Source organism: Podarcis muralis, chromosome 10, assembly GCF_964188315.1.
Source record: "Podarcis muralis chromosome 10, rPodMur119.hap1.1, whole genome shotgun sequence".
Taxonomy (NCBI): domain Eukaryota; kingdom Metazoa; phylum Chordata; class Lepidosauria; order Squamata; family Lacertidae; genus Podarcis; species Podarcis muralis.
In genome coordinates, this window is record NC_135664.1 from 64,735,229 (window position 1) to 64,761,816 (window position 26,588).

At 47.3% G+C, this 26,588-nt stretch overlaps 1 protein-coding gene across 1 annotated transcript in view; it reads left to right on the top strand.

Moving 5' to 3' along the window:
• The first annotated feature begins 6,496 nt into the window (after positions 1–6,496).
• ST8SIA1 (ST8 alpha-N-acetyl-neuraminide alpha-2,8-sialyltransferase 1) overlaps positions 6,497–26,588 on the top strand; it is a 101,800-nt gene continuing 81,708 nt past the window's right edge. Inside the window, exon 1 of the mRNA XM_028746034.2 lies at positions 6,497–7,224. Within this exon, the coding sequence (XP_028601867.2) occupies positions 6,989–7,224 (236 nt within the window). The 5' untranslated portion in view covers positions 6,497–6,988. The remainder of the gene's footprint in view (positions 7,225–26,588) is intronic.

Consider the following 26,588-nt stretch of genomic DNA (forward strand, 5'->3'; position numbering starts at 1 on the left):
ACTGAACAGACGGCAATCCAACCTCTGCTTAAAAACATCCAAGGAAGAGGAGAGTCCATCACCTCCCAAGGGAGTCTGTTCCACTTACTGTCAAAGTTCTTCCTGATGTTTCGTCAGAATCTCCTTTCTTATCACTTGGAAGTCATTGGTTCGAATCCTGCCCTCCAGAGCTGGAGAAAACAAGCTCGTTCCACCTGAGTTTTCTATTAAAGGTTATGATGGTGATAGGTACCCCCTGCCCGTACGGGCCAGTCTTGCCAGACTCTAGGGTTGTGCGCCCATCTCACTCAAGAGGCCGGGGGCCAGCGCTGTCCGGAGACACTTCCGGGTCACGTGGCCAGCATGACATCGCTGCTCTGGCAAGCCAGAGCCACACACGGAAACGCCGTTTACCTTCCCGCTAGTAAGCGGTCCCTATTTATCTACTTGCACCCGAGGGTGCTTTCGAACTGCTAGGTTGGCAGGCGCTGGGACCGAACGACGGGAGCGCACCCCGCCGCGAGGATTCGAACCGCCGACCTTTCGATCGGCAAGCCCTAGGCGCTGAGGCTTTTACCCACAGCCCCACCCGCGTCCCATGGTGGGTGATAGGTGGGTGTTAAATTGCAGTCCCGAAGCTTGGCTTTTTACCGTACCTTGTTAACACTTGTGGTCTGTTTCTCGCGTGTTTGATCCTTGCTCACACAGGTGGCCTTATTGAGAAGGCAAGTTGGGTCCCTGTGGCCTGAGTGATATTTCTGTGTGCACAAACTGAGCTTGCTGCTATCCTGGTGCTGTCTTGCCACTTCTCTCTCTTTTAGCCAGTCTGGCATCGTGATGCAGACCATCACAATCGATGGTTCAGCTCTGCCATATGCGAGAGGAAATTAGCAGTCATGCCACCCTGGAGGCAGAGAGGAAGGCAATGGGTGGTATTCTTTAATCCCAGCAAGGCTGCTTCTAGAAGAAGAGGAAAATGAATATCAAAGGAAAAGATCAGAGGCTCCCAACAGCCTCCAAAGACAGCTCATAGACCATAATTTGTGACTCTTCAGCATGTATGATATATGTATAATGAATGCACACAGGTTCATTTTGTTCCGGTGGCCCACCTCTTTGGCTATTGGCTGCTGCTCTGGCAGGAGGACACGGAATGCTAATGAACATTCTGACTTCTCAGGGTGAAGGTTCCATGAATAGAATGCTGACAAGATGCAGCTTCTGTGAGGGCAAGGAGAAGTTTTAAGTCAGCAGCAGGAAGGACCAAGGAGGAGGAAGAGCTGTGTGCTGTTAATGGGAAGAAGGCAGCGGCACTGGTTCTGGGCAGCCAGGAAAGACGAAGACAAACTGAATGGGGAGATGGTTAAGGAAAAGGGATAGGACAGGAAGCAGCTGGTCACAGGAATGGGTCTGCCATGACCCGAGACAGCCAGTAATGTGGATGCATGAAAAACATACCTATCTATGATGTGGTCACAATAAGACACAACTCATCATCAGATGCTTTCCATGTGACAATCAGAGCCATTTAGTTCTCTGGGGTGGAATGTAGCGGACATTTGATCTCTGTGTTAATTAAAATCAAGCTGCCAAAAAAGTGTGGGAGGAAAATCAATATTGTTGAAGCCAAGAAATGTCATGTGAGTGGGCTTTAAAGGTGCTATGCCCAAATTGCAGCATGAATTCTGCTGGTCATAGAATCATAGAGTTGGAATAGACCACAAGGGCCATCGAGTCCAACCCCCTGCCAAGCAGGAAACACCACCAGAGCACTCCTGACATATGGTTGTCAAGCCTCTGCTTAAAGACCTCCAAAGAAGGAGACTCCACCACACTCCTTGGCAGCAAATTCCACTGTCGAACAGCTCTTACTGTCAGGAAGTTCTTCCTAATGTTTAGGTGGAATCTTCTTTCTTGTAGTTTGGATCCATTGCTCTGTGTCCGCTTCTCTGGAGCAGCAGAAAGCAACCTTTCTCCCTCCTCTATATGACATCCTTTTATATATTTGAACATGGCTATCATATCACCCCTTAACCTCCTCTTCTCCAGGCTAAACATGCCCAGCTCCCTTAGCCGTTCCTGATAAGGCATCGTTTCCAGGCCTTTGACCATTTTGGTTGCCCTCCTCTGGACACGTTCCAGTTTGTCAGTGTCCTTCTTGAACTGTGGTGCCCAGAACTGGACACAGTACTCCAGGTGAGGTCTGACCGGAGCAGAATACAGTTGGCACTATTACTTCCCTTGATCTAGATGCTATACTCCTATTGATGCAGCCCAGAATTGCATTGGCCTTTTTAGCTGCCGCGTCACACTGTTGGCTCATGTCAAGTTTGTGGTCAACCAAGACTCCTAGATCCTTTTCACATGTACTGCTCTCACATGTACTGGTGTTGAAAGGGAATGAAAAAGACACATGCATTTCCCTGCAAGTCTTTGCCACTAGCTGACTTCCTGCAATTCTCCCCTGCTGCTAAAGCCCATCTGCCTTGAAAGCATCTCCTGCAAATCCTAATAGAGGTACCACTCATCTCCTTGATGGGAACTGAGATGTCTTAGCCACAAGTGTGCGCCAGAGAGCTAGCATGGAGACAGATGGGCCCTCATTTGCCTTGTGCTTGATGATGATTTTGCATTGAAATCTTTACATACAAGATGTGCCCCTGTTCTCCTTACCCTGGTTTGATGCCGTGCTGATCTAGCAAGATTAGCACAACACACACACACACACAAACCCTTTTCCTTTCTGATCAGCTTGGCTTTTATTGATCTGCGTCTGGAAACTCTGCAGCCCCAGGGGGATAGATCAGCAACACTGGCCCATGACGTATGTGGATGTCTCTAGACATATATCTGGGAGCAAGTAGAGCGCTGAGCCTGTCCCACAGAGCAGGATGCACCTGTACAATAAATGCTCTTCTTGGGAGGTGAAGGATGAATCAAGAAGAGGTTGAATGAGGTCCTGGGAGTTCATTTGGAGGTTATGCTTAGATGAGCGTAAGCAAAACAGTATTCCTTCATGGGAATAAGCCACAGGGTCACATGCCTATCTAGTAGGCCTTGCTAGCTGCAGCAACTAGCAGCTACTCCTTTTATTTTACAATTCGCACCCTTTAAAAACTAGCTTCAGAAACTAATTCCTACTGGCTAAGCAGGCACAGCTGCAGAGTCCTGTTTGAAATGTTGGCAACTGGCACGAGCCACATTTTTGTGTGTTGTGGAAGCAGAACATTTTTTTGGGGGGGGGGGTTGGAGGAGATAAAAGCAGAATGGCACAACACTGCATATATACGAGAAGCCCCTCTTGTTGTCTTTATTTACTGCGTAGTTCTCTAAAATACCATTATTCCACTGAAGCTGAAATCCACACCCATCCAATTTATCATTGGGAATAAGCTGTGTTTGCCAAGAGGGAAATGATTTTCAGCTGGCTGCAGCTGTTTATCCATGAAGTCCGGTTGGGGCAAAAGTCAAAGTAAAACAAAGTCCTGGCAGGTGAAAGATGGCTCAGTGTTGTGATCAAGTGGGCAATCTGGTTTTTCAGCCTTGAAACAGAAAGGCTTGTTAGGCTGCTGGGCTTATGGGAAGCAACAGCATCAATAAAGGATATTTTTTATCATGTGCCAACATTCCCCGCACTACACCAGGACCGGTTAACACTGGCCTCTTTGTTGCCTTGCATGCGTGAATGGACTATTGGATTCAGTCTCACCGACAGAATAAAATCTTCACCTGCCCTTATAACAGTGGCTTTGAAGGCTTAGCATCTCCCTGTGTTGGAGTGGGCTCTGCAAGTCGCTAGTCCTCATGGAAAACAGAGAAAAAGGGCAGGGAGGAGGCAGGATTCAAGAGAGAGGCCTGCTTGTTCTGAAGGGGTAGGGGTAAGGCCTGATAGCTTGTGACATAACCGCCCTGAGACCTCCGAGTATAGGGCAGTGTATACATTTAAATAATAATAATAATAAATAATGAAAGTTGGGGTCCCATCTTCCTGCCTGGGTTAGTTCCACAAAGTCATGCTCACTTCCTGCCTCTCCACTTCTTTCCTGTTGTCTTGAAGACTGTAAACCTGGTGAAGAGAACACAGAAGCCAAGCTACTGATCTTTAAGAAAATACTCTAAATCCACAGTACAGCAAAGTTGTTAGTAGGCTAACCAAAATATCACAGAGTAATTGGCAAGCTTTCAGGTACTCTATAGCTCATCAGATTAATGGTTAAAACAAAGCATAGATGTTTGTGTGCCGGGGGAAGTTTGACTTGTGTCATGGAGTCCTAGGGGGGTCGTTCCATGCCAAATCACCTGGTGCCGTGTGCTCTCATGACAAAGATTTTCTTTAAAAAAATTTATGTGTAGATACCTATGGTAAAGGTAAAGGGACCCCTGACCATTAGGTCCAGTCGTGATCGACTCTGGGGTTGCGACGTTCATCTCGCTTTACTGGCTGAGGGAGCCGGCGTACAGCTTCCGGGTCATGTGGCCAGCATGACAAAGCCGCTTCTGGCGAACCAGAGCAGCGCACGGAAACGCCGTTTACCTTCCCGCCGGAGCGATACCTATTTATCTACTTGCACTTTGACGTGCTTTCGAACTCCTAGGTTGGCAGGAGCAGGGACCGAGCAATGGGAGCTCATAACCTCAAATTAATTTTTAAAGATTTTTTTTGGTCCAAAATTGGGCGCAGGAGAATGTTTAGAAAATTTCAATTTTCGCGTGATTTAGACTAATGCAATTTCTGCATCAGTTTAAACAAAACAACAACCTGTTTCACTTATTTTTCAACCAATTGGGCTTATTTGGGTATCAAAATAAAGCTAATTGTGTTCTCTTTCAAAATAAGGTATAAAAATGGTATTAAGTGCTACAGAAAAGGGTCACTGACCATTCAAAGTGAATTTTTGTCATTTTATTCCCAGTAGATTCGATAAGCCATAGGGCGCGAACCACAACTAACACATGTGTCATACTTTTTTTGTAGAATGGGCTAACCATGTACTTGTTATGTTTTAAATATAAGGAGGGTGTTTTTTATGGTTATAAAATAACCACATAAATTTCTTGGGAAGAAAATCTGAGTTGTGAGAGCACGGTCGAGTATTAAAATCAGGTGATTTGGCGTGGAATGACCCAGGGTGGTATTCTGCTATGTTTTACTCAGGAGTAAGCCTGTTTAAATGAATGGGCCTTCTGTGAATTAATTTCAATGGCTCTATTTTGGGTACCACCAATTTGACTACCACCCAGAGTCTCAAGATGGAGTGTGGAGGGAGGTAGAAGACAATTAACTAAATTAGGGTCTGTTAGGGGGCTATGTGAGTTTCAGGTGCATAGAATCCTAGAAGTGTAGAGTTGGAAGGGACCATGGGGGTCATCTAGCCCAACCCCCTGCAATGCAGGAATCTTTTTGCCCAATGTGGGGCTGGAACCCCAAAGACTGCTGCTACACAGAGACTGCCTTGCATTGGTAACAAGGTCTGCAGCACACCTGGCGTTTGTAACTGAGGTAAACAGAAAATTCAATCCCCGGTGTCTTCAGTTAGGGCTAGGATTACTCCCTGGGTGATATCCTGGAGAGCTACGGTCAGCCAAGGCTGACCACAGGCGGGGAAACCTCAGGCTGGGGCTAAATGATGCTTCCTGAGTCACATGCAGGTCACACCGACCCTATACCTTCCTTGAGTCCTTTCCTCCTGGCTGGACAGTGAACTTACCTGGTGTTTTCTGGAGAATAGAGGGTGTGTGTGTGTAGAAACTAGTCTACTGCACCAAGGTAACGCTTCCACCACATACATTAATTTGCACTTTAACGCCGCCCAGCCCTGGCATGCGGCCCGCGGAAGGTCGCAGAGACGGGAATGTGGCCCTCGCTCTGAAGCGCCACCAGCAACCCTCCCTTTGTAGACAATGCCGAGCTAGACGGAGCAGACATCTGATTCACCAGAAGGCTGCTAGTGTTCCCCAGCAGCGCTCTCACCTCGGCCAAGATTCCCAGCTGCCCCGTTTCTCCTCTCAACCTCCAAATCCTCACGAAGGCGCGATCTTCTCGCCACACCTCCTCCTCGACGTTTCTTTATTGTTAAAGATCATCTCGGCTTCCCCCTGACCGCTTTATCTTTGGAAAACAATAGCAGCTTTTGATTTCGTCAACTCCACCCCCTTAGAAATCGCCGTTTTCCTTCTTTAGGAATAATACCCATCGCTTCGCCTCTTTTCTTTTTCTGGCTGCTCCAAATCTTTCATTTTTACATTTTTTGCCTGCGGCAGAAAGCTCAAGAGCAACAAAAGAAAGAGAAAAGCGGAGAGACGAAGTGGCCAAGCCCACCCCTCCCCTGGTCCCTTTCTATGTGGGTGGGTGGGTGTGATTTGTGGGTGAATGCGCACAATTTTGGCTAGGGCGCGCTTGTGGCGCGCAGGAACCCGGCAGAGCCTCCGCGCGTCGTAGCCAGACGCCGCCGCCACACCCCCTTCTGTCCCCCTCCCCCTTTTCCTTACGCTGCTTTCCAGCCTCGAGGATCCCAACCCCTCCCCTCTCTCCCCTCCCCTCCCCAGACTCGCAACCGACAAGGAGAGGACCCAGGCGGGTTGCCGCTCCGTCGGGGCGCCGCTGCGCTTTGCACAGCTTTTTGCAAAGCAAGCCGGGCAGCACATGCGAGCTGCGCTCTGCTTTCTCTCTCTCTCTCTCGGATCTCCCTCCCTCTTTAGAAATCGCGGGGGGAGGCGGCGGAGGCTTTGCAAGGCCGGACGAGCCATGGGGGGGCCCGTGGGCTTGCCCGCCCTCCCTCCTCCTTGCAGCCCCCACCCCTTTCCTCGGCGTCTTTAAGCAGCAGCGGCAGAAGGAGGAGGAGAAGGAACGGCGCGCCTGGGCGCATCGGCGAGGAAGAGGAACGCGCTGCTGCTGCTGCTGTTTTCGGCGGCGGCGCCCTGGCCATGGGGCGCTTCTTCGCCCCCGGAGGATGAGGTGGTGGTCGGGACTGCGGCTCCTGCGGCGCCGGGAGCTGCCCGCTGGCTCCCGATGAGCGACTGGAAGGCGGGGAAACGGCATCGGAGGATGGCGGCGGGTCTCCTGGCGTGCAAAGGCCCCCGCACCCGGCTGCCGGTGGGCGCCAGCGCCCTGGGCTTCTTTGTCCTCTGCTGGCTGTACATCTTCCCCGTCTACCGGCTGCCGGACGAGAAGGAGGTCGTGCAGGGAGTCCTGCTGCAGCAAGGCAGAGTCTGGCGGAGGAACCGCAGCGCCGTGGCCGGATTCAGGTGAGTGAGTGCCAGCCGGGCACCCCTGGCGGGCTGCGCAGCTGGGCAGCCCAAGGGCACGCGGGGACACCCAGCAGCAGGGAAGGGCGCGCTTGCCTCTCCTTCGCAGGAGGCCGGGGCTAGCCCTCGGGATGAATCCTGCCTCTCCTTCGTCGCGCTCCTTTATTGATAAGAAGAAATTAAAAACTTGATGAAGCATAGGACATTTCCCCCTGCAGAGCTTCCCTTCCAGCTTCCCTCCTGGCTTCAGTAGATACTGATTTCCAAACAGGCAAGGGTGCGTCAATTTTTGGATAGGGTGGCTTTATTTTTACATCGTCATTATTGGAGACCCTCTTCCCCCCAAAACAGTAACCCCGAGCTAATTCGTCGGCATAAGAAGCGAAGTCAAGTTGTGACACTGCAGCTTTGCAGAAGGAACTCCCGCAGGATGGCAGCCTGAGCGGGTGGAAATGATGGGCTTATCTGTATCAGAGCGAGAGATAAAGCATGTGACCTTTTAGAAATACTCTCCAGGCTGCAATCCTGTGCGGGAGAGGTAGTTTTCAAAGCATTGAAAAGGACATGCCGGACAAGTTTGCTCCGGAAGCCTTGTGGAAGGATGCCGTTGGCTGCTAGAATGCTGTTATTTACAAAGCAAAGATATTAAAGCCATAAAGAGCAGAATGTGCTGCCATGCTGTCAATCAAACGGTGCTGCAAGGGTGCCAGGAAGGCCACCTTGGCGGCACAGCACCCTTTGATTACACATCAGAGCAGCTGGAGAAGACAGGCCGAAATGTTTTGCCTTGAGACTGCAATCCCTCTCTTTTGTTTGCTGCTGTCATCTTCCTGTATTGCCCTTGTGCCACGTCTGAATAACGGAGATACAAAGAGTGCTATTGGAGATTTTGTTTTTTGCTGGGGGGTGCGTGGGTGGGCGCAAGAGGAAGGGAAAGCTGGTTGCAAGAATTTCCGATCTATTCTGTCTGGCCTACAATTGTGTGGCCGGTTTCCGCCCGCCACGTGCTGCCTTCGCAAGCTAGATGCAAAGATTATTGCTGCCCCCGCCTTTATTTCCCTGACCTCTGGTTCATATTTATTGAATGCACAAACCCTGGGCTCCCGGGTCGTACTGCAACACCCGATAACGGCAATACCGCACTGGAGCTTGGATACGCCTTCTTCGATACACCTCCCTTCTTTTGTTCTCTCTCTCTCCCCCTCCTTTCTTGTCTGTGTCACTGTCTCTGCATGTACATTTTCTTACTTGGGACCCACCTCTAAAGTTTGCCACATTCAGTACTGGCAAAACTGCAGGGAATACGTCCCTGTCTGCTGCCCCGTTTGTGTGAAAGTGGCAGAGAATTGCTGGGGAAGGGGGAGGTTGAAGTGTAATGGTCTTGCTTGGGTTTTGGGCAGAGGGTTTGGCCAGGGGACAGATGGGGTTTTGGAGTTTCACAATGCTGCCCTCCTTCACCTTTTTCAGTAATTCATAAAATATACGTTGTTGGATTTATCTCCCAGCCACCCCCACAACTCATGGTCCGTATAAACAATAGCACATTGTCTATATCGAAATACATTTATCCCTATAAATGTATAGGGTGGCGCTGTGGTCTAAACCACTGAGCTTCTTGGGCTTGCTAATCGGAAGGTCGGCGGTTCGAATCCCTGCAACAGAGTGAGCTCCCGTTGCTCTGTTCCAGCTCCTGCCAACCTAGCAGTTTGAAAGCATGCCAGTACAAGTAGATCAATAGGTCTACCCTGTGGCAGCAGGGTAAATGGTGCTTCCGTGCACTGCTCTGGTTTCGGTGTCCCGTTGCACCAGAAGCGGTTTGGTCATGTTGGCCACATGACCCGAAAAGCTGTCTGAGGACAAACACCGGCTCCCTTGGCCTGAAAGCGAGATGAGCGCTGCAACCCCATAGTCACCTTTGACTGGGCTTAACCATCTAGGGGTCTTTACCTTTACCTTTTTACATTTATCCCTATATCTAAATACATATATGCATTTATCATCCCATTTCTAATTCATTTATCCCTATATCTTTTTTGATATTTTTTTAATTGAAAGATTTTCCATAAGTAATAAAAGTGTGTTCAATGTCTCTGTTAGCATTTCCCTTGACTCCTGCTTCTCTCCACATTATTCACTCCCTCCTCCCCAGAGAGTAGTCTTTCTCTCCCCACACCCCAGAGGAAATGACAGTCCTGAGCTGATTCAAGTCTATTTTGTTTTCCTTTCATTTCTGTTTCCTCTGTAATTGCCCTCCTCCAGATGTTTCTGGAAGATCTCTCTCCCCTGCTCCACATGCCTCCAACCCAACCTCAATACATCAGATTTATGATTTTTAATCTCCTGTGTCCAGTCCTCACCTTTGCCACAGATTCTTCCTATTCAGCCTTTGGCCGTGCAGGATCACTCTGTAAAAAGGACACAAGAACAGCAGTGCAAACGATAAAGCAAATGTGCTCAACTTATAAAGCAGGCAAAAAGGTAAAGGTAAAGGGACCCCTGACCATTAGGTCCAGTCGTGACCAACTCTGGGGTTGCGGCGCTCATCTTGCTTTATTGGCCAAGGGAGCCGGCCTACAGCTCCCGGACCACGTGGGCAGCATGACTAAGCCGCTTCTGGCGAACCAGAGGAGCGCACGGAAACGCCGTTTACTTTCCCGCTGGACCTATTGATCTACTTGCACTTTGACATGCTTTCGAACTGCTAGGTTGGCAGGAGCAGGGACCGAGCAACGGGAGCTCACCCTGCTGCAGGGATTCGAACCACCGACCTTCTGATCGGCAAGTCCTAGGCTCTGTGGTTTAACCCACAGTGCCACCCGCATCCCTATAAAGCAAGTACGTTGCATTAATTAGGAACGGACCATCGCCCCATGTGTTTTCAATTAAAGTGAAAGCTGTCACGATCCGTTGAATAGAGGCACCAGGATTCCTGACCCATCTTTGCCACAGAGTCATTCTGCGGCCTGAGGCGAGTCACATTCTCACTCCCACTCTCATCCTCAGTTCCCTTACCTGTAAAATGGGAGCAATAGAGAACACCATAGGATTCTTATGGGGTGGGCCCATTTTAAAACAACAACAAAGCAATGAAGTGCTTTGCAAGCAGTGTTTTACAAGAACATTCCATGTTCACACCCTGTAGTCCATCCACAAGGCAGGCCCCCAAACATTCCCATTTTACAGATGAGAAACTGAGGCAGGCATAAAAACGTGTCTTGCCAGAGGTTGCGCAATTAGACAGCTGGGAAAGCTGAACCCTCTCCATGTGAATAAGAATGACTACATTGGCTCTGGCAGTATCTTTGTCAGAGTCACTGGGAAGAAAATCAACAATTTAGGGCTGAGCAAAACAGGCCCAGAGAACAGATCCAACTCTTTTTTTCCCAAGGCCCTTGGAACTGGCTAAGCAAAACCATGAGCTCCTGATCAGTTCAAAGCTTGCCTTTCCCTTCTTTATTAAGAAAAACTCCTGGAGCAATGGGGAGATGCTTAATGTCAGCCGTGGGGAAAGGCTGGAGGGGAGGACTGGGAAAAACATGTTCCCTGCTTGACGCACTGACCAGTGTGCTCTTGGAGCATGGCCAGCACCTGTCTCCACGGAAGCCTTGGCTTGGATGAATGTCCATGCAGTCTGCATTGCGTGGCCTGCCTTTTGCCGTTTACTCCGTTGCTTGGAGCCGAGCCAAGGTTCCCTCCCTCCCTGCTGGGCCACCAGCCAATCCCACAGAGATGGGACGAGGGGATAGGTGAACCCTCACCCAGCTCAAAATCTTCCATCTAAGGGTCAGAGAGCTGTGCTCAAATGGGCACAAACTGCCCCAAAGTCCAGGTTTCACAAACAATATTGTTAATATTGGAGGACAAGGGATCACCGTTGGAGATGAGCGCAGATCCTAGTGCTGGGGCCTTATCGCCTCTCTCGGCTCCGACACACTTGGGAGTCCGAAGGGTTTTCGTGGTCAAACCACGGCTGAGGAATGGATCCAGTACCAAGATACGCTAGGCATGGAGCTGGTCACTGCTGGTGGTATTTGCACTCCTGCCTGACTACGAAGGCGAGAGGGTTGACACCCCCCATGTAGCAGAAGGTTTTCACGCAAAATGGGCCCGGTTCAACTCACATCATCTCCTGGCAGGGCTGGGAAAGACTCTCTGGAGGGCTGCTGCCAGCCTGGGTAGACAGTATTGTGCTAGATGGACTAATGGCTTGACTCTATATAATTTCCTATGAGATAGACTGCTCGTGGCTATGGAGGGTCCATTTAGCTATCACGGCTAAAAACCATCGAGACCCCCTGTGAATGTGTTCAGTCTTTTTTAAAAAGCTAGTAAACTAGAATCTTCCGTAAAGAATTAATAAAATATTTCCATTTATTATCATGTATTCATACTCTGAGCTAGTAAACTAGAGTCTTTAAAAAAATAATCTTTTTTTATTATGTACTCCAAGCTAGTAAAATAGAATCTTTTTAAAAAATAATTAATAAAATCTTTTAATTTTTTTATTGTGTACTTATACTCCAAGCTAGTTAACTAGGATCCTTTAAAAAGAATTAATAAAACCTTTTAATTTTTTTTTATTACACACTCATACTCCAGGCTAGTAAACATGAATCTTTTAAAAAAGAATTAAGAAAATCTTTAAATTTTTCATTGCATACTTGCACTCCGTCTTTTCACAAGCCCACTCTTCAGAGGGTATGTGATGCTGCAGGAAAGCTTTCCATAGGCAACTGTTGGACTAATTGGGACTTTGGTTTGTTTCAGCAGGGCTCTTGGTATGTTCTTTTGCAATACTGGTACCAAATTTACACCTTAAATGTACATGGGAGAATCCACTAACAGCACTAAGATCCTACTGACTTGAGCAAACTCAAGCTTCCATCTATATGTGGCACAGAAGTTTCACCTATATAAATCTGGCACTGTGTTAAATAGACTCAGGGTTTTTACTGAGGGCCTGCCGGCGATCAGTTTTACACTGTTATTCGCAAAAGGGACTGCACTGGTTTTTCGCCCGCTTTCTGTTGGAACATTGATATCTTCTGGTTTAAAACAATGGGAATAAGTGACCTGTTAAGACGAGACTTCTCAGACCAGAATCACAGATTAGATTAACCTTGCAGTGTCTTGTAGTAGTGAATTCTGTATCTCAAGAGCGTTCAAAGAGACCTGCTGGATCAAAGCAGACTCCCATCTCGCCCATCATCATTTTCTCACAATGGCTAGCCAGATGTTCCAGCCCACAAATGATAAATTGGTACCTTGGGAGTTTTGGGGGGGCCTTTATGTTTTTTTCCTGAAACTTTTTGCAACCCAGGTTTATTGGATAGTCCCCAAGATGTAGTTTTATGTGAGGGAGAGAGGCCTTCTGCATTCTCTCCATGATGACACATTCCTCACCTGTCACATCCAATTTATGGAAAAACCTGGAGGTTTTCCAGAACCTCGGCCATTTCTATTTGGACAGGCATTTTCTGTTAAGGAGAGAACAACAATGGAAGAACTTCTGCCCTGCATGCAGAAGGCCCCAGCTGTCTCCGGGTAGGGTTGGGGAAAGCTATCTGAGACCCCAGAGAGTCGGTGACAGTCGGAGTAGACCAGAGGAGACCACAGAACCTAGGACTTGCTGATCAGAAGGTCAGCGGTTTGAATCCCCGCAATGGGGTGAGCTCCCGTTGCTTGGTCCCTGCTCTTGCCAACCTAGCAGTTCGAAAGCACGTCAAATAGATAAATAGGTACCGCTCTGGCGGGAAGGTAAATGCCATTTCCGTGCGCTGCTCTGGTTTGCCAGAAGCGGCTTAGTCATGCTGGCCACATGACCCAGAAGCTGTACGCCGGCTCCCTCAGCTAATAAAGCGAGATGAGCCCCTCAACTCCAGAGTCGGTCACGACTGGACCTAATGGTCAGGGGTCCCTTTACATATATCTATAGCTATATTTCTATTTCTATTTCTATTTCTATTTCTATTTATCTATCATATCATATCATATCATATCATATCATATCATATCATATCATATCATATATCATATCATTTCCAACAATTATTAAACATACTTTTGTATAAGGGGTGATATGATAGCCATGTTCAAATATATAAAAGGATGTCATATAGAGGAGGGAGAAAGGTTGTTTTCTGCTGCTCCAGAGAAGCGGACATGGAGCAATGGATCCAAACTACAAGAAAGAAGATTCCACCTAAACATTAGGAAGAACTTCCTGACAGTAAGAGCTGTTCGACAGTGGAATTTGCTGCCAAGGAGTGTGGTGGAGTCTCCTTCTTTGGAGGTCTTTAAGCAGAGGCTTGACAACCATATGTCAGGAGTGCTCTGATGGTGTTTCCTGCTTGGCAGGGGGTTGGACTCGATGGCCCTTGTGGTCTATTCCAACTCTATGATTCTATGATATCTTATACAATTTTTTTTTTACTTCCATCAACCACATCTGAAAATTTTCCACTCTTTTCACTTAATTTACATTTCTTACTTTCACTATTACATTTAAATATCATAACTAATGTCTCTCTTCTTTCTCTTCTTTGCAATATTTCATATATTCCTCCTTACAAACTTCTTGTAGTCCTACTAGCGTAATTTGTTGATTACAGTTGCTCTTCAAATAGTTCGTATATTTCTTCCAATCTTCTGTAAATCTCTGGTCCCACAGCTTTCGAATCCTTCCTGTCATTTTATCCAAGATCAGAGGTTTTCAACCTTTTTGGGTCCACAGCTCCCTTGTCCAACTACATTCTTCCTGCGGCATCCCTGTGGGGCTCAGGAGCTCAGTTATGACACCCCTTGCCTGCAGAGCCGGCAGCCCCTCACCCTTTTTCAAATACCCTTCCCTTGTAGAGTGTTCCCACAGCCTCCTCCCCTCTTCCTTCTCATTGGGAGTCCTCCAGGCAGCTGCTGCCGCCCCCCGGTCTCTGAATTGCCCCCCGTCCCAAAGAGAGGTGCCCACAGGGGCCTGGGAAGCACCCCCTGGCCAGCCCCAGAGGCACCATTCGCCTGAGGACCTTATAGCAAGGGCTGCTTCAACAAGCAGCTGTGCAAGCCTCTGGGAGGTAGAGACACAAGAGGGCATCAGAGGAGGGAGGGAAGGAAAGAGGGACAGAGACCAGGGTCACCCACGGCACCCCTGACCATCATTCAAGGCACCCAAGGCTGCCACCACACACTGGTTGAAAACCACCGAAGTAGACAGTACTGAACTAGATGACAAGGCATTTAAATCTATGGCACTTGATCTTTGGCATGTTTTAATTATTGCATTGTTTTCTACTCCACTGCACAATTTGTCATTCGTACGCATACATAAAGGCGAAATTCCTAAGGGCTGTTTGCACTGAACGCATCTTGGATGTGGGTACCAGTTTCTTGTAGGAACTTATGCATGTCCTGCGTGCTTGCAAGAACACATGATGGACACACACAGAACTACCTCTTATATGCAGGTTGAGTTTGTCACAAAGGATGATGATCTATTAAACTTATTAGTTGCTTGTCACCCAAAGGTCTCCAAGCGACTTATAGTAAAAAATAATAATACAATACAATACATAATACCATAGTTCACCCTCCACCAAACTACAGTTCCCTGCACCCATTGCAAACTACAGTTCTGAGAATTCTCTTTATCTCTTTCTAACTTTTCTTTTTCACCTCTCCTCAACTGCCTTTTCTTCACACTCCTCCTTTAAAAGAGAGAGAGAAAGGATAACCTCCATAATTCTTCTTTTTGAAACTCTACTTTTAGAAAACGTTAAGGGTTTCATCCAAGAAACAATGTATTTATATATAATCTTGGCTTCCAAACATTCAAGTCACAACTTGCTATAATGTGTAAGTTGTTATGATTATATGTTATGGCCATAATCACACCATATACTTAAAAGGGCTATGATACCATAAAAGCACACTGTATCACACACAGTATCACAAAAGTGCTTTAAATGCATGGTGCGACACACAGCCTGTGTTGGTGTGTTTTCTATGGCGCCCTGTACTTTTGTTTCCAAATTCCCTCTGAACCCCTTCAAACCAGCCTCTGCCAACTGCACACTTTATGGATGTTGCTCACATCTCACATTCACCAGTGTTCAGAAGTAGCCAGGCGTGTTTTGCTACTGGCAAAGCTCCAATTGCGATTACGTGGAGATTTCTGGGCGCCAGCTTGGCAACCACAGTTTACAAACCTCTGCCTTAGTCCATAGTTAATAGCATGTCCAATTCCCTTGTGTGTGTTTCTCCTCGCGTACTGGGACGAGAGAATTGTTGTAAGAGCAAGCTATGGTCAAGCAATGTAGTTGAGATCGTAGGGTTGGAAAAGGACCCCAACCCCCCTGGCAAATAGACATTCCATTGTTGGGACCGTAACCTATGATTAAGGTGCCATTTGGTGCCAACTTATATATCTCAGTTTCTAACACTGCCTTTAAACCGTGCTTTAAGCTTGCACACTCCCTCACTGGCTGGAGGATGGGAGGCTGGCTGAATGGTGAAAATTAAGTTCAAGCTCACCCTATTCTGAATGTGTTTGTTGTATTCGCCTTGGTTCTTTCTGATCTCCTCTCATTGGCTATACTAAAGTTTTCTTTTGGGGAGACAATGCATGGGGCTGGGGGAACTTGTGGCCCTCCAGATTCTGGGGCTACAACTCCCACTAGCCCCAGGAAGCATGGCCAATGGTCAGGGTTGATGGGCATTGTAGTCCAGCAACACCTGGAGTTTCCACGCCCTGCATTCCCAAAGAATGACTGTCATCCCTTACTTGTTGGCATCTGTCTGTCTCGAGAGACAGTGGAGTATGCCTCTGGGGGTGAAGTCAAACCATAGAATCATAGAATTGGAAGGGACCCCGAGGGTCATCTAGGCAGGTGGGCTGGGCCTGGGGGTTAACCCGAGCAACACGGTCCAGGTCCGGTCCCGAATCCAAGGATTCTCCGAGGAGTCAGTCCAAAAGGGCCAAGGCAGGAAACCAGGCAAGGTCAGGCACAGGGTCTCGGGCAGGTTCTAGCAAACAGCAATGTTGCTCCCGCAACCTGGGGCGGGGTCCGACAGCCTTTTATCTTTGTCGGGGTAACGGCCGGTCCCGATCCCCTGGTGACTCACCTCCCTGTCTCGCCCAAAGGCGAGCACTCCTCCTGCAAGTACTCAGGTCTCTCCTTCTCTCAGACCTCAGTTTCTGCGGCTCGGGAGATGTCAGTAAGTTACTAGACCCAGAGGCCACCTCAGCCTCTCCTGACCCAACCGGTAGTGGAGCAGCTGTAAGTGATGGCCCAGCTGAAGGCAACGAGGTAATCCCCGCATCTGGAGCCAGGGCATGCTCAGGCCCCTGACTCGGCCCAGCTGGTGTTTGTTGCAGGGGAACCTGTGCAGACTGGGACTCTTCAGGATCAGGCCCCAGACTCGGTTCAGATGATGCCTGAGGCAAAGGATGTGGTGCGGACTGAGACTCCTCTGGTTCCGAGCCCGAGTCCCAGGCCATCACAGCAGGAATCTCAGCTACAGCATCCTTGACATATGGCCACCCAACCTCTGCTTAAAAACCTCCAAGGAAGGAGAGTCTACCACCTCCCAAGGGAGACCGTTCCACTGTCAAATAACCCTAACTGTCAGAAAGTTCTTCCTGATGTTGCCTCGGAATCTCCTTCCTTGTAACTTGAAGCCATTGGTTTGAGTCCTACCCTCCGGAGCTGGAGAAAGCCAAGCTTGATCCACCTTCCATGTGACAGCTGTGCCACATGATTCCTGTGTCTTAACCGCAGCTTCAGCTGCAAAGACCAGCTGATAACATGGATCTCTGTGCCCAGAAACTGGTGTCACCCAAACCGCTGTTGAAAGCCCAGCTAAAGAGTTAGCAACCGTGCCGTGACTGCTAGCATTTTGCAGTTACTGAGCACCCAACGGGCACTGGTCCTTGCTGTGCAGTGGGGTTGGCAGGAGAGATATATGGCTGATTTGCCACTGTCCAGTTGCTGAATAACAACAACAGCAAAAACTTGCCTTTCCAAATGGCAATACAGTCATACCTCTTGTTACGTTTGCTTCGGGTTATATCTTTTCAGGTTGTGTCCCACAGTGACCCGGAAGTACCAGAAAGGGTTACTTCCGGGTTTCGCCGCTCGTGCATGTGCAGAAGCAGCGAATCGCGACCCGTGCATGTGCAGACGTGGGTTGCGTTCTGCTCATGTTGCAAACGGGGCTCCGAAATGGATCCCGTTCGCAACCCGAGGTACCACTGTAATGCAATAACATTGGGGAAGCATCCCTGAGAAGCTATTAAAGCAGAATGGCGGGTGGACGGCTCAGTACAAACCCACCACTAATGCAGTATTACTGCATTGGTGACATGTCGAAGATGACACCTGCCAGGAAACTCCAAACTGGAAGCATCCAGAGTCCCCCAGCTCTTCAAAGAGATTTAGCAGAAAAGAAAATTGGCAGCCCTTGTGAAAGATAGTTTTCGACAGGAAGCCTTCAAACCTGTCTTATCAAAGTGATGTTTTATAATAAGGAGGAGATGCCAGGCCAAACGTTCAGACTCAGGGTGTTTGTGTGTGTGGATTTTAACCCATCCCTTCCCCGGTTGTGCTCCTGGGGGAAATTCCTTTGAAGCCTGGTATTTGCATGAGAAGAAATCCCCATGGGCACCAGTGCGGGAATTTCTTCCCAAAGCAGATGCCAGCTTCAGAGAACAGGATCTTTGTGAAGAACACAGCGGGAAAGTAAAGAGTTAAATCCTTCCCTGCTCCCCCCCCCCCCCGGCTCACCCCCTTCCACACCTTCCGCATTTTTTCAGGCCCCTTGAGGCAGCATTCAAAAATAATAATACTTGCACATTTAAGGCAAAGATTCAATATCTAGATTGGCCCATGAGCTGCATCAATGGAATAAGAAGCAAACCTCTGCTCCCGAGCAAGGAACAAAATTGCCAGCCTCTGATGTGGTGTGAAAGTTAAAAGGCTTAACCTGCTTTAAAAGGAGACCTTGCACACTTCGATTCCTGTGCTTGAAAATTTGAGAAAAAATATGCCTGACCAAGATAAGTAAGGGAAGCTTCCTGATTATGTTTTCCAGCTCTTGAGTGCCCCAGCCGTTGTGACTGGGCCTGCAAACCGTAATGAAAAGCTTATTTTCCCAATCTGCTTTGCTCAGGGTGCCTGCAAAATTGCACCCGTTCTGATTTCCTTCCTCGGAGCCTGTGAAAGATTGCTTTATTTGGGGATTTTTAAAGCAAAGCATGCGGCACCATCAGCTAAAACCACCCCATAGTCTTAGCCACTGAAAGACAGACTTAAATCATCTGTGAAAGCAGATGTATGGGAGCCATCGTTGCTGCTCCCCATGCCAAGATGTGGCAGTAAGGTCACAGGAAACGTTGTGGTGGAGCATCAGAGTGTTGTAACCAAAAATTGCCCTTTTCCCTTATGGGGTATCCAAGAGCCCATATAGAGTCCTTACATAGGTTCCCTATTGGTAGGAGAGAATATGGTCAGAGGCCAACCAGAGAATATTGAGAAGCAAAGCAGCTAGTAAGCTTGATCTTTATTGATCTGTTGCAACAGGGTGCTCCCCTCACTCGCAGGAGAAGGGAGGGACCCAGAAAAATGGCGTGCAAGGCCTTATAAAGACTTTTGAAATTGCCACCCTGTAGATCAAGACCACCCCAGAAACATCATACATACATCACAGAAGGGGTGTAACCTAAGACCACCCCTCAGATACATCACACCTATACCACAGAAAAGGCGGTCTAAAACAGAAATTTGAATATTGTTTTTCTCCTGTTGTTGTTTATCTCCTGTCTGGCAGGTTACTTGATTGGATTGCCTGGGGAGCCTGGCCAGTCTTTTGTAATGATAAATACTTAGTTCCTGGGCCAGGTCACAAGCTCACACCCTATTCAAACACAGACATACCCTTAAGACAGGATTTGTGAAGGAAAAGACAATGGGGAGGCTTTTCCATTTTGACCTTGCAGAGGAAAGATTTGGTCAGTTTAGGAATCAAAATGGTTCCAGGTTGGTCTTCCTGTGCTGATCTATGTACGTGCGGTTATGAACATTACCATATATCTAAAACCATAAAATTCCTATCACAAGAGTGAGGCCAAAAGTGCTAGGGACCACATTTGGAATGGCAGCAGCCGTGCCCTGCTCTGAACGCTGCCCCTGGCAAGTTTGGGAAGGGGAGCAGAGGGCTCTTCAAACCTCTTGCAGCAGAGCTTGCTGATCCTGGGCTCTGGGGTGCAGTAATTGTCGGGATCTGCGTTCGACCGAGCTGATAACGCTCATCTTCCTCCGTAATCGTCCCCAATGATAATTGACACCCTGAGCCTCAGGCACATTCCCGTTCAGCAGAGTTTCCAGCACAGGGAAGTGATGAGATTTATGGCTACATCGCAATGCTTTATTTCTTACTACACAGACAGCAAAGAAATATAACCCTCTCTCTATGAAAGCAGAGAGCAACTGAACAAAGGAACAAAGGAACAGGAAACCACTAACGTCACATCCGTCTCCCGTCTCCAGTGAGACTTCCAACAGCCTGGAAGGTCTCTGGAATGTAAACAGAGTCCTGTGACTCTAAGCAGCTGCACAGTGGCACAAACAGAAACTGACATCCTCCCCCTTTCTGTGAACTCAACAGAAACTAACAGTAATGATCCATAGAAGCCTAGAATTGTAGAGTTGGAAGGGACCCCAGAGGAAGTCCAGTGTTTCCCAAACTTGGGTCTCCAAGTTGTTGGACTACAACTCTCATCATCCCACTGGTCCAGGGATAATGGGAACTGAAAGGGTCATGGGATTGCAGTTGCAAAGGCTGCTGGGATTGCTAGACGTTTTCCCGCTCTTTTGTGAGCTATATCACAAACAGATGTGCAAATATGGAGAACTGAACATAAGCTTGGAAAAATGAGAAACAGAAATACAGTGGTACCTCAGGTTACAGGCTCTTCAGGTTACAGACTCCGCTAACCCAGAAATAGTACCTCGGGTTAAGAACTTTGCTTCAGGATGAGAACAGAAATCGCGCGGCGGCAGCAGCAGGAGGCTGCCCCATTAGCTTAATGTGATACCTCAGGTTAAGAACAGTTTCAGGTTAAGAACGGACCTCTGGAATGAATTAAGTTCTTAACCCGAGGTACCACTGTGAGCAGATTGGTCCATTGCTAGCTGTGGCTGTTCTGACCTGGTCCAGCTGTGCCTTGGCGCATCTCCAGCCAAAGGGAGGCGCATGTGAGTGAACCCACATGCCTGCAGTAGTCATACTGATGTCTCTCTCATGCATCCTCTGCAGCGTAATTGCTAGACGTTTGAGCGCCCAGCTCCAGCTTTGCTTCAGCCACATCTCCTTCACAAACGGTCTTCGAGAAGCAAGTCTCGCCTTCTGCCTCCCCACTCCAGAACTACCTCTCTATTTATTAAAGGCAAGGCTTTGCAAGGAAAGGGGCAATTCAGCTCCGAAAGAAATGATACACTGGCCTTTTCTCATAATGCCTAATTCTCGTGGGAGAGTGGCATGTGAAACGAGAGCCAGGCATATAATATCTATATTATGAAGAAGCAGGCTAAAATAAAGAGGCCTTTGTATGGATGCTGGAGAACCCAACCAATTAATTGCCATTTTGTGGAGAGCTGACCAGAAGCTATCCAGATTCTTGGAGCGGAAAGCCTTCGTCTGTCTGTGTTTCTGCCTCTATTCCTTCCTCCCTCCCTCCCTCTTTCCTTCCCTCCCTCCCTCCCTTCCCAAGGTGCAGTTTAAGGGGGTTTTAAATTTTAAAACTTACTTGTCTCTTTTGGGGAACTATGGGCACGTCTAGAATTCGGAGACTGCTGTGGGCTTCCATCCCCTTTCAGCAGATGGAAAGAAAGAGAGTGTGTACACACACACACACACACACACACACACACACACACACACTTTGCTTTTCTGTTTGGTGCAGCAGAATTAAAACAGATCCTCTGGAATTTGCATTACTTTACATAGTCTCCCCCAAAACCACCATCAAATGAAAGCTGGCATTGGTAGTTGGTGGACGAATGACACAGCTCTGTTAGATCCACAGCTCTTTATTACAGCGGTTAGAACTGCTCCTGGAGTCAGACAAACTGCAGCCTAGCTGGCTGTTTTATAGAATTCTAAGTAACTTGTAACAGTAAGGGACCCCTGACCATTAGGTCCAGTCGTGGCCGACTCTGGGGTTGCGGCGCTCATCTCGCTTTATTGGCCGAGGGAGCCGGCGTACAGCTTTTGGTCATGTGGCCATATGCCTAAGCTGCTTCTGGTGAACCAGAGCAGCGCACGGAAACACCGTTTACCTTCTTGCCGGAGCGGTACCTATTTATTTACTTGCACTTTGACATACTTTCTAACTGCTAGGTTGGCAGGAGCAGGGACCGAGCAACGGGAGCTCACCCTGTCGCAGGGATTCGAACCGCCAGCCTTCTGATCGGCAAGTCCTAGGCTCTGTGGTTTAACCCACAGCGCCACCCGCGTCCCAACTTGTAACAGTAACAACTCCCAACCATCTAACCAATCAGTGAGCGACAGTTCTCAGTCCTTCATTTGCATACTGGTGGCCCTGAGTGAGAACTGCAGCTAATCTTAATACGTAACAGTTGGCACAATTGGTTTTGTTTTTTTTAATCACAAGCCTGGTGCTTTCCCTTGCAACGAGAACGTTGAGCTAGTGTGGTGTAGGGGTTAGAGTTTCGGACTAGGGCCTGGGACACCAGGGTTCAAATCCCCGCCATGGGGCTCAGTGGGTGACCTTGGGCCACTCACTGCCTCTCAGCCTAACTTACCTCACAGGATTGTTGTGGGGGATTAAATGAGGAGGGGGGAATCTTGTACTCCTTGAGCTCCTTAAAGCATACTCTCCAGCATTTCTCCAATGAAAATAGGGACATCCTATTCCATAATAATAATAATAATAATAATAATAATAATAATAATATTATACCCCGCCTATCTGACTGGGTTGCGCCAGCCACTCTGGCTTCCAACATGTATAAAAACATAAGAAAATGTTAAACATTAAAAACTTCCCCATACAGGAGATGTCTTCAGATGTCTTCAAAGGGTTGCATAGTTACTTATCTCTTTAGCTCTGGGGGTCCTATAACTCCATACTCTCCAACATTTCTCCGATGAAAACAAGGAAAAGCGGACATTCTGGGATCAAATCAGAAACCAGGGCAGCTTCTGTAAATCCAGGAATGTCCCTGGAAAATAAGGACGTTTGGAAGGTCTGTTGGAGTAAAGGCAGGATGTATATGAAATAAGTAATAATATTGATCCAAGGCTCGGATCTTTGACCTAAATATTGACTATGGAGAACTTTGGGCTCGGCTTTGTTCCTAAGGTAGCTCCTTCTCCCTCCCCAAGGCTTTCATGAGGCTGCTGAAGAAGAGCTGTCTTGCCCTGAGACTGCTAGAGAGATCAAATAACCTCATTGCCTGAGGAGAGAGGGTGAGGGCATCTATTTAAGCTGTCTGTCAGCCTGAGATGTGGATGGAAAGCAGCTCCTGCGAACAAAAACCAAGTCTAAATATATGTAACCCCAGTGGTTTTTTTAATCTTGTATTGCTTTGGGTTCCTTCCCCTTAACCTGGCCGTTCCTGCAAAGCAGAGAGGCGGCTCATAAATGCCCTCAAACAGCTAACCATCTCGTCTACTCCCTGCCTCGATCTTTTGGCCCAACGAACAGCAGAAATATGTTGAAATATCAGCAAGCACTAAGCAAAGCGTCTTCCCTCTAACACCCAGTGCGTCACCGGTCATACAGCTCCCATGTGAGAGCATAATGCACAATGGAAGTTTTAAGTGTGCATGAGAACGTCTGTCCCAGTTCCGTAATGCAGCTGTTTCAAGGAGATACATATGGGTGAGGAGTTGTCAGCGCACGTGGTCTGTACCAGGAATCAGAAGTTTTAAATTGCATTTAGAAAATGGATTTCACAATAGTTTGTGCTGTTTCTCACTGGGGTAGGGTTCCCCTGGCCAAAACTCATCAGCCTCCCCAGATGGAACAGGGCGTCTGTCCAAAGCACAGACGCGTTTTGCTGAAAAATACTACGAATGCAGTTAAATTGGTCAGCAATTGCGATGTTGTTTTTAATCTAATCGGTATGTGAGAGGCTAAACTTGACTATTCACGTTATTCACTATTTTCCCCAGTTCTTTCGATTTACGTATCCCTTCACACAGAAGGGATTTGCAATGCATGCGATAAAAATCCATTAGAACAAAACAAATGTACTCAAGGCAATGAGCCACAAACATAATCTAGCTAAGTAAAATCAAATAAAAAATAAAATGACTTTCTGGAAGACTTTGGCTGTTCACTGTTGGGTGGGGGGAGAAGTATGCTAGGCTAAGAAGAATCTTTGTACCCCCCCCAATAAATTATATAAGTTTGGGGGGGGGGAAATATATACAGTGGTACCTCGCAAGACGAATGCCTCGCAAGACGAAAGGGTTTTTTGTTTTTTGAGCTTGCTTCGCAAGACGGAAACGTCTTGCAAGTTTGTTTCCTTTTTCTTAACACCGTTAATACAGTTGCGACTTGACTTCGAGGAGCAACTCATAGCACGCGGTGTGGTAGCCTTTTTTGAGGTTTTTGAAGACTTTGGTGATTTTTGAAGCTTTTCCAAAACTTTTCCGACACCGTGCTTCGCAAGACGAAAAAATCGCGAGACGAAAAAACTCGTGGAACGAATTAATTTCGTCTTGCGAGGCACCACTATACCAAAGTTGATCTCAAATACCCAATATCTTTTTATAATACCAAAGATAAAGGAAACTAATCTAAGTCAAAACACAAACCAAGGCACCTGCCTTGCTCCACCCTCTAGTCTCCGCTTCTCAATTTGTATTGCATTATTTTATGTACTGTGGCTTGCCGTTGTTTTATTGATTATAGTTTAGAAATCATTCATTGTAACTGTTGAGTGGATTTCTCTTTAACTTTTATATGTTGCTATTATTATTTTGTACTATTCTAATAATTGTTGAATGTTACTTTGTTTGACGTAGGTTGCTTATTTTAAAGTTTGTTTTATTATCACGTTATTGTATTGCATTAGATTGTTATAAGACGCACATTTTTTGTTTCTTCAGCTTGTAAACTGCCTCAGGTATTGTAAGATAGAAAGGCGGTATACAAATAAAAAAATGATGATTATGATGATGAAAAAGAAGGAAAGAAAAAGGAACAAGCTAAGTAAAATCTGATTCTTTCAGCTATATATAGAAAATTATTCAAAGTGTCCACTCCAGCATAACACCCAACACTTCCAATATTTTCTCAAACCCAGATGATCACAAGTTCATTTTCTTTTTCATGCAAAAAGTCCATAAGTAGTTTCCAATCTTTAGTAAATATTGGCAGTGGTTTTTCTCTAATTAAACACGTCAACTTCGCCATCTCATCTCTGTTCTCGTAGAGCCGGGCTCAGAAATTTTTTTCAGCAGGGGGCCAGTCCACTGTCCTGCAGACCTTGTGGGGGGCCAGACTGCATTTTGAGGAAAAAAATGAACGAATTCCTGTGCGCCACAAATAACCCATCGATGCATTTTAAATAAAAGCATACATTCTACTCATGTAAAAACACCAGGCAGGCCCCACAAATAACCCAAGAGTGCATTTGAAATAAAAGGACACATTCTACTTACGTAAAAATACGCTGATTCCTGGACCGTCTGTGGGCCGGATTTAGAAGGTGATTCGTCCGGATGTGGCCCCTGGGCCTTAGTTTGCCTGCCCATGTTGTAGAGCATGCTGAGGGCTGGCCTTAGATCAACCCTGACCCTGACCTGAGTGTTGTCACTGGCACGCCACCCCCTTGTCTGTCTGTTTAGGTTTTGAATACCTTATTCTTGTTGGTTGCAATTGCACCCATTTCGCAGCTTTGATGTCATAGAATTCCTTCTGAGGTCACCTAGCTCCCCTGCATTCTGCACAGTGCAGGATGCAACTACCATGCTTTTCCGTGTCTAAGACTAGGTTTTTCTACTCGAAAAGAATGTTCAAAAGAAGGGGGTAGTGGATATGGGGAACTATGCACTTGTCGGCGGCGATTGGTTGGGAGAATGGTGTTTGCTGCAAGGGTTGTTGTGGATTGGCTGCTGCAGTGGCAATTGGGCAGGCGAATGGCGGCTTGCTGGCAGATGTTGGGTTGCTTCTTTGACGTGTTCGATTTGTAGCGTTTGTTAGTCGGGTGAGTGATTTTTGGCATCCCCCCCCCCAAAATACCTCAGTAACTCTGGGCATCCCCCCCTAAAAAAATCTCAGCAACTCTGGGCCACCTCCCCCCATTTCCTTAAATTCTAGTCTCCCAAAATAGGAGGCATGTTATACACGGGAAAATACAGCACATCCTCCCTGGCACATAGTCGTCTAACCTCTGCTTAAATGCGCCAAGAGCAGCACCTAGAACAAACTTCCTCGACCTCGGCCCTCCAGATGTTCTGGGACTACAATTCCCATCCTCCCTGACCGCTGGTCCTGCTAGCTAGGGATCATGGGAGTTGTAGGCCAAAAACATCTGGAGGGCTGAGGTTGATGAAGCCTGACCTAGAACTAAGCGTAGTGAATATCTCTCGGGAACAGAAATAAGAAAGAAAGAGTTTGTTGTGCAGCAAAGTGGTGCTAAATTTACATGAGAAATCAAACTACAGTGGTACCTCAGGTTAAGAGCTTAATTTGTTCTGGAGGTTCGTTCTTAAGCTGAAATTGTTCTTAACCTGAGGTACCACTTTAGCTAATGGCGCCTCCCGCTGCCCCTGCGCCACCGGAGCATGATTTCCGTTCTCATCCTGAAGCAAAGTTCTTAACCTGAGGTAATATTTCTGGGTTAGCGGAGTCTGTAACCTGAAGCATCTGCAATCCGAGGTACCACTGTACTTGTTTCTGCCATTGAGTAGATCATTTAGTAGGCAGGCCCTGACAAGCGCACACCAAGCTTCTCTTGCCTCGTTCCCCAGGTAGGGCTGGGCAGTATATTGATATATCTTCTAAAAGTCCATATCGTGATACTGGTTTCATAATTTTTGACCTGGCAATATACTGCGCATCATGATACATGTGTGTGTACTATGTAAACATCACAGTGTGGGGCAAAACCGTGAAGCCAGCCAATGCCTCTTAAGATAGCTCCATCCTTATTTCAGACATGGTGATACAGTGGTACCTCGGGTTAAGAACTTAATTCGTTCTGGAGTTCCGTTCTTAACTTGAAACTGTTCTTAACCTGCTAATGGGGCCTCCCGCTGTGTGATTTCTGTTCTCATCCTGAAGCAAAGTTCTTTTTTTAAATATATATATATATATATATTTTATTAGGAATTATTAT